Source organism: Onychomys torridus, chromosome 3 (assembly GCF_903995425.1).
Source record: "Onychomys torridus chromosome 3, mOncTor1.1, whole genome shotgun sequence".
NCBI classification, from domain to species: Eukaryota; Metazoa; Chordata; class Mammalia; order Rodentia; family Cricetidae; genus Onychomys; species Onychomys torridus.
Genome location: NC_050445.1, coordinates 129,381,458 through 129,391,871, shown reverse-complemented (window position 1 = coordinate 129,391,871; position 10,414 = coordinate 129,381,458). Strand labels below are relative to the sequence as shown.

At 39.6% G+C, this 10,414-nt stretch overlaps 1 gene segment (V, D, J or C); it reads right to left on the bottom strand.

Annotated features, from left to right (window-relative positions):
- Window positions 1-9,125: 9,125 nt before the first annotated feature.
- Window positions 9,126-9,877, bottom strand: LOC118580200. The segment is given in 2 exon segments: window positions 9,126-9,457; window positions 9,829-9,877. Coding segments are annotated over 2 exon segments (381 nt in total).
- Between the last annotated feature and the right edge of the window lie 537 nt (window positions 9,878-10,414).

Genomic DNA, 10,414 nt, shown 5'->3' with positions numbered 1-10,414 from the left:
TTTCACCAATAGTTTAATTGGGTTATACTTCTACATTGCTGTTTATCACCAAAGGAAGTCAGAACAGGAACCCAAACATGTCAGGATCCTGGATGCATGGGCTTATGTAGAACTCATGGAGAGAAACTGTTACAGGCTTGCTTTTCCTGGCTTGCTTATCCTGCTTTCTTAAAGAAACCAGGACCACCAGCCCCAGGATTGCACCACACCCATGGGGCTGGGCCCTCCCTAATTGGTAACTAATTGAGAAAACGCTTTATAGCTGGATTTCATGGAGGCATTTTCTCAACTGAGGCTCCTTTCTCTCTGATGGCTCTAGTTTGTTTCAAGTTGACAGTCAAACCCAGCCAGTATATCATCCATCCTGGCACCCATTAGCCATCTGTCACTGACACCAGTTCCTGAAAGATAAGTTCCCAGTAACTCTAACTCAGTGTCTCCCACCCCAAAAATGTGCAGCCATGAATATCTACTTGTTATGATATCACGTGTTCATTCTCATGAGTGAATTATACCTATGAACTGTCATATTTAAATTATTAATCTAGAGTCTACAATGTTGGGATAGAAAGGGTTGATTAGAGAATGACTGAGAAGAGAACATGAGCAGAGAAAATTGTAGAATGTGTGGTGTGAAAGTAGACAGTAAGAATAGTAGTGGCCAAGAATTTTAAGTAAGAATAGAGCAGGGAATAGGGGAGAGGAGAAGATGTTGAATAACTAAAAATAAGTGTATTTAAAAAAAAACTGTGGAAACACACTATTTTCTTACTCTATTTTAAAAGGAGTGTTGATGATCAATGAAACACACTGCATGGTAATCCACTTCTAGAAGCAACAGGTTATAAAACCAAGATCCTAGTATCATGTGTAGGAATCCTCATTATGAGAGAGGCCCCAAAGATACAAAACAATACAGGATATTGCCAGTTTTCTTGATTGCCCACCAAAACTAGGGCACAAATACTATTGTACACTATACATTTTAGTTGCAGAACATAGAGAAATGGTGCTGGAATTCACCTTAAAGTCTCCTCCTAGGTGGTTAGATTTATCAGTTCTGGAAGTTGCTCTGCAAAATCTTGATGTACAAAAAAGTTATCAAGTCTTTCTCAGCTGTGGACTTTATAACCTACAATAATGGCTATCTGCTGGGCAGGATGCTACCTGCTGCAATGATCCTCATCCTCATGCTAACCTAGAGCTTTCTGGTTAGATCTATTACCGACTCACTGGCAGAGAGCTAGTGTCTGGTATTGTAAGTCCATCCCAGAGTCCATGGCTAGGGATGTCATACAAACTATGAGATAATATACTACTGGTGTTTTTCTGAACAGGCATCCAGTCAAATTGTTTTCTTAATTATTATGTTTATACCTAAAGATTAGTGATGTTATCAACCTTCATCAGAGAAATGCCTTTATGTAGGGAGTGGTACTTAGTGTAGAAACTCACACCTCTTGAAAGTGCTTGGAATAACTATTATGTGTTACACTTATCCTCAACAGGATATGTATATCCCCCCTTCAGTCTCAAGGGACATCTCCAACAAGATGTAGGAAGAATGAAAGAACAAAAGGAAAGCAAGGAACTCTGTGAAACAGTGGGTTCTGGACATGATCACTGTACTCATGAACACCCTGCTTTGGTTCCCTGCACACGATTGGATCCATCAACAATTTTTTATTAATGGAGGAGAGCCTGACAAGTTCCTACTCTTCACTAACAGACTGTTAACAGTTAATGTCTTCTGGGAAAGGCTGTGCCGTTCTCTTCAGTGTTGTAGCCATTATTGCCATTAGCCATTAACAAGCTGCTCTGTTCCAGTACATAAGACCCAGCTCTTGTTCATGCAAGCAAAGAAAATTAACTCACTGACTTAAAATCAATCATTATAGTTTGAGGAGACTGTTGAGAATAAGAGTTTCCATGTTAGAGGGAAGAAGATAATTGGGGGTAAAAATAGAAATATAAAATAATCATTATTTATGTTTTTAAATTTCCAAAGTATATAATTCATTAAAATAAAACAAAATTAAATATGAACAACACAGGCAGTATAGGAGACACCACTGAGTGAATAGAAAATTATATTGTTGGGTTTATGGGAAGAGGAGAAAAAGGTGAAGATACAGGAAACATAGTTAATGAAGTTCTATCTGAACATGTAGGTCCTGGAAGCTCAAAGACTCTCAGATAAATTCAATGCAAAACACCTGTCCAAAATATCAAATCTCAGGAAGAGAGAGAGTGAGAGAGAGGGGGGGCTAAGATATATTGAAGGGAATCATACTAGACTAACACTAATTTCTTAATAAGAATATAGCATGTAGGAGATAGTTGGGTAATATAGCCAAAGTTCTAACAAGAAACAACAGCATAAGTTCCCTGCCCTCACTGATGACAACTTATGTTGGAGAGGATTCAGAGCAAGGAGAACACTCCTCCATGGTTGATGGGAGTGCAAACTTGTACAGCCAGTTTGAAATCAGTATGGTAGTTTCTCAGAAAATTGGTAATCAATTTACCTCAATACTCACCTATACTACACTTGAGCATATATTCAAGGAATGCTCAATCATACCACAAGGGCACATGCGCAACTATGTTCATAGCAGCATTATTTGTAATAGCCAGAACCTGAAAACAAATTAGATGCCCCTCAACCAAAGAACGGATTAAGAAAATGTGGAGTACTATTCAGCAGTAAAAAACAATGATGTCATGAAGTTTGCAGGCAAATGGATGGAACTAGAAAAATATCATCCTGAGTGAGGTAACCCAGACTCAGGAGGACAAACATGGTATGTACTCACTCATAAATGAATACTAGATGTAAATTGAAGGATAACCAAACTATAACCCACAACTCCAGAGAAGCTAGCTAACAAGGAAGACCCTAAGAGGGACACATGGATCACCTTGGGAAGGGGAAATAGATGTGATCTCCTGAGTAAACTGGGGTTTGGGGGGGCAATAGAGGGTGTAGAATGAAGAATGAGAACATAAGGGAATAGGATGTTGGAGGCTGAACAGAGAGGGAGTGGGAGAGCAATAAAAGAGATACTATGATAGAGGGAGAAATTATGGGGATAGGTAGAAACTGGGTGCTAGGGAAGTTCCCAGGAATTCACAAGGATGACCCATGTTTAGACTACTAGCAATAGTGGAGAGGGTGTCTGAACTGGTTTACCCCAGTAATCAGATAGGTGAATACCATAACTGTCATCATAGAACCTTTCTCCAGTAAATGATGAAAGCAGATTCAGAGATCCACAGCCAAACACCAGGCTGAGCTCTAGGAGTCAAGTCACAGAGATAGAAAAGGGGTTCTATGAACAAGGGCCTCAACATCATGATGGGGAAACCTACAGAGACAACCAAACCAAACTAGTGGGTACTCATGAACTTTAGACTAGCAGCTATGGAGCCTCTGTGGGACTAGACTAGGTCATCTGCATAACTGACACAGTTGTGTAGCTTGATCTGCCTTAAGGGCTCCCCTGGCAGTAGGATCAGGATCCATCCTTGATTTGTGAGCTAACTTTTTGGAGCCCACTGCCTATGGTGGAACTCCTTTCACATCCTTGATGCAGGGAGAGGGGCTTGGACCTGCCTCAAGTGAATGTGCCAGATTCTGCTGACTCCCCATGGGAGGCCTTACCTTGCTACCAATCCATGAATTTCAGAGATCTTTCCATCATCATCTCCAATTTCTTTCTTCAAAGATTTGAAGTTCTTGTCATACAAGTCTTTCACTTGGTTGGTTAGAGTTACTCCAAAACATTTTATATTATTTGAAGCTATTGTCAAGTGTGTTGACTCCCTGGTTCTTTGTCATCCCATTTATCATTTGTATATAGGAGGCTTATAAAGTTTTTTGTTTTCTTTTTTTCAGATAATCTTGTATCTGGCCACTTGACAAAAGTTTTTTTATCAGTTATAAGTGTTCCCTCATAGAATTTTTAGGGTCACTTACATTACACTAATCCTCAACAGGATATGTATATCCCTTCTACAGTCTCAAGGAACATCTCAAACAAGATGTAGGAAGAATGAAAGAACAAAAGGATAGCAAAGAACTCTGAAACAGTGGATTCTGGACATGATCATTGTACTTGTGAATTCATTGCTGTGGTTACCTGCACAAGATTGGATCCATAAACATTTTATCAAGTATTGAGAGCCTGAGAATCTTTTTTTTTCTTAATTTATTATATTTGTGTTTTAATTTTACACATCAGCCATTGGTTCCCCTGCCCTCCCCTCCTGCCCCCACCTCCACTTTCCCCCCAGCCCCTCCCCTCCTTTCCCATCTCCTCCAGGGCCAAGACTCCCCTGGGGATTCATTTAAACCTGGTGGATTCAGTACAGGCAGCTCCAGTCCTCTCCTTCCAGGCTGAGGAAAGTGTCCCTGTGTAAGCCCAAAGTTCCAGACAGCCAGCTCCTGCACTAAGGATAAGTCTTGGTCCCATTGCCTGGATGCCTCCCAAACATATCAAGCTATTCAATTGTCTCACTTATCCAGAGGGCCTGATCCAGCAGGGGGCTCCACAGCCTGTGGTTCATAATTCATGTGCTTCCATTCGTTTGGCTATTTGTCCCTGTGCCTTTTGCAATCTTGGATTCAACAATTCACGCTCTTGCAGACCCTCCTCTTTCTCGACAGTTGGACACTTGGAGCTCCAACTGGGGCATGGCTGAGGATCTCTGCATCCACTTCCATCAGTTATTGGATGAGAGATCCAAGACGACTGTTAGGGTGTTTAGTCATCTGATCACCAGACTAGGTCAGATCAGGCTTTCTCTCAACTGTTGCCAGCAGTCTACAGAGGATGTATCATTGTGAATTTCTAGGGACCTCTCGAGCACTCTGCCTATTCCTGTTCTCATGTGGTCTTCATTTATCATGGTCTGTTATTCATTGTTCTCCCTTTCTGGTCTTGATCCTGCTGGGATCTCCTGCTCCCCTTGAAAGCCCCCCCCCCAGTCCCGGTGGCTTGGCCTGGGAGGCGCCATTCTGCAGGGCAAGTGCAGCGGGGGGGGGGGAGGGGTTCATGACTGTGGTCGGCCACACGGCCTTGGGAGAGATAACTGTGGTCAGACACCCGGCCTTGGGAGAATAACCTTGAGTCAAAACAGGATATCTATGGTTGGCCACCTGGCCTTGGGGACTAAACAGTTGGGCTGGGAAAATAGCCACTGTACCCTAGACAAGGCCAGGTCGGCCACACACAGCACATTTCTGAAAATTAAAGATATGTCCCCAAGTTCACCCTGGCCTTATTTGAATCAACCAATGGGAACCCTGTAACTATGCTTCTCGCTTCTGTAACCGCGCTTCTGCCCCTGGGATCCTATAAAACGTCCCCTTTACCCTAGGAAGGCGTGCAAGTCCTCTGAGAGACTTGTCGCCCCAGGTACCTGTGTATTCAAATAAACCCTCTTGCTGTTTGCATCTGATTCGTGGTTTCGGCGTGTTCCTTGGGTTCGGGGTCTCTCCTGAGGGAAGTTCTCCAGCGGGAGAATCTTTCACCCTAAGCTTTCTTTCCCTTGAAACTTGCCCTTCATTACTCCCACTGTCGTCCAGGTTGTTCATGTAGATCTCATCCATTTCACTGTCATTGGGCAATCCCTGTGTCTTTCCTAGGGTCCTGTTGTCTAGGTAGCCTCCCTGGTCTAGTTATCTTTGTTTTACATCTAGTATCCCACTATGAGTAAGTATATACCATGTTTGTCCTTCTGAGTCTGGGTTACCTCACTCAGGATGATTTTTTTCTAGATCTATCCATTTGCCTGCAAACCTCAGGATGTCCTTGTTTTTCTCTGCTGAGTAGTACTCCACTGTGTATATGTACCATATTTTCTTGATCCATTCTTCAGTTGAAGGGCATCTAGGTTGTTTCCAGGTTCTGACTATTACAAACAATGCTGATATGAACATAGCTGAGTAAATGCCCTTGTGATATGATTGAGCATTCCTTGGGTATATGCCCAGAAAAGCAAATCCATCAGTTATGATTCAATAAACAATGTTGTTGACAGCTGAAATATATCAAGTAATGATAATAAATTTCTGATTTCCATTAGATTTACAATAAAAACATGTTTACTATAATCATTGCACTGTTGACACGTTATGTCTGTATGAATTAAATTTACAATTTCATCTAATTGTAGAGAGGAATCAGATCTTAAGATTTCATCATTTTTTCTACACCCATGTATTATTTATGCTGTCCTAGTACTCATAGGGATTCTCTGTAGTGTGAGTTTGTTAATGTATTAACAATGAAGCTAGAAAATCAATTACTTGTATACTTAAATCAAATTCAACAAGTATACTCAATGTGGGGACTGCTACATATCTTCTCATTGTTATGAGAATGAGGTATGTTATATCTTCCATATCCCTATGCTGATACGGCTTTTCCTCAGAATGACATGTGATATAACTAGAAAAGGAAGAATAACAAATAAAAGATTTCCACATTGAAAAAAAAAGAATGGAGAGCCTGATGAGTTCCTGCTCTTCACTAACAGGCTATTAGCAGTTAATGTCTTCTGGGAGAGGCTGTGACATTCTCTTCAGTGTTGTAGCCATTATTGCCATTAGCCATTAACAAGCTGCTCTGTCTCAGTACATAAGACCCAGCTCTTGTTCATGCAAGCAAAGAAAATTAAATCACTTATTCAAAAAAATAATCATTACAGATAGAGGAGGTTGTGGAGAATAAGTGTTTTCGTGTTAGAGGGAAGAAGATAATTGAAAGTAAAAATAAAAAATATAATATAATCATTATTTGTGTTTTTAAATTTCCAAAGTATATAATACATTAAAATAAGCAAAATTTAACATGAACAACACAGCCAGTATATGGGACACCATTGAATGGATAGAAACTTATATTGTTAGTTTTATGGAAAGAGGAGAGAAAGGTGAAGATACAGAAAACATAGTTAATGGAGTTCTATCTGAACATGCAGGTCCTGGAAGCTCAAAGACTCTCAGATAAATTCAATGCAAAACACCTGTCCAAAATATCAAATCTCAGAGAAAGAGAAGGGGGGGCTAAGTTACATTGAAGGGAATCCTACTAGACTGATACTAATTTCTTTTTTTCTTTTTTGCTTCTTTTTTTATTTTATTTTAGAACATAACATATAGTACATAACTGGGTAATATAGCCAAAGTTCTAGCAAGAAACAACAGCAAAAGTTCCCTCCCACAGCCCAAAATACAATTATCAGAATGTAGCCAAATTTCTAAACAGTCTAATTAAATAAGAAACACACAGCCAGATACAAGGGTGAAAGCTCTAGAGATCAGAGAAATAGTGAGAGCCACCAGCTAACCTTAGCTCACCACACTGCCATAGCTTCCCAAGAGAACCAGCTTCTCCCTGTCTAACCTGCGCCTTTATTCCCATGCTGCTCTGCCTTCTCATTGGCTCTTAGCCCAGCCACCTCAATTCCTCATCACTGTCTATCTGTACAGACCTCCAGGTCTCTAGGTTGGTACTGGGATTAAAGGCATGTGTCACTATGCTTGGCTGTGTCATTGACCACACAGAGACTCTGCCTGCCATATGAGCAGATTAAGGGTGTGTGCTACCACCACCTGACTTTTGTTTATGGCTGGCTATAACATCTAATGTCCAGGAAAACTTTATTTATTAACATACAAATAAAATATCACCACATTTCAGCACAAATAAAATATCACCACAGCAGAAAACTTCAGAAATGAAAGAAAAATAAGCACTCTCTGGAAACTAAAGAAAGGTAATTTAAACTGAAAATATGTTTACATTAAATTCACCAAATTTACACAACTATAGAAGAAAAAAGTTTAAACTTTTATCAATACATAAAAACACCATAGGCTGGAGAGATGGCTCAGAGGTTAAGGAGCACCAGTTGCTCTTCCAGAGGCCATGAGTTCAATTCCCAGCAACCATATGGTGACCTACAACCATCTATAATGAGATATGGTGCCCTCTTCTGCAGGCAGAACACTACATAATAAATAAATAAATAAATAAATAAATAAGTAAATAAATGAATGTATGAATGAATGAATGAATTAATAAACCTTTAAAAAATCAAACAAAAAACCAAATTGGAACAATAAAAGAAAAATATTAAAAGCAACAAGAAAATTCTAGCATGGATATGTTCCTACCCATCATTAACTGTGCATGTACTTGGAGTGAAAATAAATAAACATGGAGTCAAAGTAGTAACAACAGCAGTATGGAGATTAAAAGGAACTATTTGTTCATCAGAAAGGAAGTAAAGTGAGTAAAATATAGTCTAAACTTAGGGAGTCAATGAACATACTTTACTCAAAAGGAAAACAAAGGGGAATAGAATATATAATATTTATATTAATAAAATGGAATTTAAGTCATAGGCACAAAATGTGACTAATGAAGTAATTATATATTAAAGAGGAAAGTTTAACAAAGGAATACGTCTCAGTCTCCTGTCTGGTTTATGGGATAATTTTGAGTGATGAATGCAAACAAGGGCTATTTAATCAGAATGGGTTTTCACTCAGCCTTAGCCCAGTAATTCATGGTTGCTGAGAATGTGTGTGTTTGAGGCCCTCAGTTTTCCATCTCATAGTCTTCTAAAACCATGACGCCACATACAAAAACCTAAAAGGTTTTTCCTCAAGAAAATTTCACTTCTAAATTGTACCATATTCTCACATGTGATTATATATATCTATATGTAGTCTAATAAACATGAAAGAACATAATCATATGATAGTTGTCATTCTAATATCCACTTAATCCATGTAATATGATGATCTTCACTTGCTTTCAGTTTCCTGAGATCACCATGTCTTCATTTTCTTTATTGTTCAAAAATTTATTTCTTTATTTGGATACAAAGAAAAAGAAAATTATAAAGTTTTCTGGTAAGTGGATATAACTAGATAAGTTTGTACTGTGTAAGTTTTAGAGGTGAGTACTTAATTTGGAGTAGTTGTTGAATCTAGGAAACCATTGTGCTGGGGAAGGTTATGTACTTACGCCATGCTGGTTACACCACTTTGCACCCAAAACAAGGAACTTATGTGGCAGCTTTATCACCTCTCTCATGGAGGTTTTTGTTCATGGTTGTATCACTGTGGGAGGATTTTCAAGCCACTGCTGACAGTAATAAACACCCACATCCTCAGGCTCCACTCTACTGACGTTCAGTGTGAAATCTGTTTCTGACCCACTGCCACTGAACCTGTTTGGGACTCCTGAGGCAAGGTTGGACATCTGATAGATCAGGAGCTGAGGAGACTGGCCTGGTCTCTGCAGGTACCAACTCAAGTAAGTGTTGCCAACGTCATATATGAGACTCTTACTAGACCTGCAGGAGATGGAAGATGATTCTCCAAGACTAACAGGATTGGAAACTGCAGGCTGGGTCATCACAATATCTCCACTAGCTCCTGAAATAACAGAAATGAAAGGTTTTGTTCAAACAAAATGACATATAAATAATATTTCCTTCCTTTATTTATTTCCTACTTATTATGTCCATGACACATTCATAGTCTATAAATACTCAACATTAAATACCTATGTAGAGAGAGCACAGAGACTCACTAGAAATCACCTGGACCATCTGCTTTGATACTTGGCTGAGTTTCCACTAGAGCACAGGTTCTCCTCCCTTCACCCTCTAAACTTTACAAGCCCATTCAAGGAGAACAAGACTGGCAATGTCACATATGGACAGCACACATATCTGCATCAGCAGTGCCCCAGAAATCCCCAACCCATCCACAATATCCTTCTACATCTTTGTTTCTTTCCTTACCAGGGAGCCAAAACACAAGCAGCCCCAGGAGCTGAGCAGGACACTTCATTCTGAGAACATGATTTGAAGAGTCCTGAGTAGCCAAGGCAGAAAGAGGACCTAGCTTTTGTTCTGCACCCACAAGGAGAAGTCCACCCTAGGGAGCAATATGCAAATCCCCTGGTTGATACAGCTGTGTGAAAAGTACCAAGGGAGTGAAAAACCCACCCTTAAAGCAATGTGCCATAAAGTATCTCCTATCATTGTAGAAAAAATGGATTCATACCCTACTGCTTATTGCCACTGTATAAGCTTGCATAAATGGTGACATATACGATCTATAAGGACCAAGCATGCCAAGATAGCACCATAGTATCAGATTTTTCAACACACTTTGTGTTTGCTCATGTTTTTTTCAGCATAGAATCTTCCTGGCTAAGTAAACCTAACTTTATTTGGTTGTTCGTTTTAATTTTGTCATATCGGCAACCCAATAAAGAAAATGAAAGGGACAAGTAATCCTCATTTTTACATGATAAATGACTCTCTAATGGCCACTTACTACAAGAATGTTGATACATTAAAGATGGAAATGGAGGAATGAAGT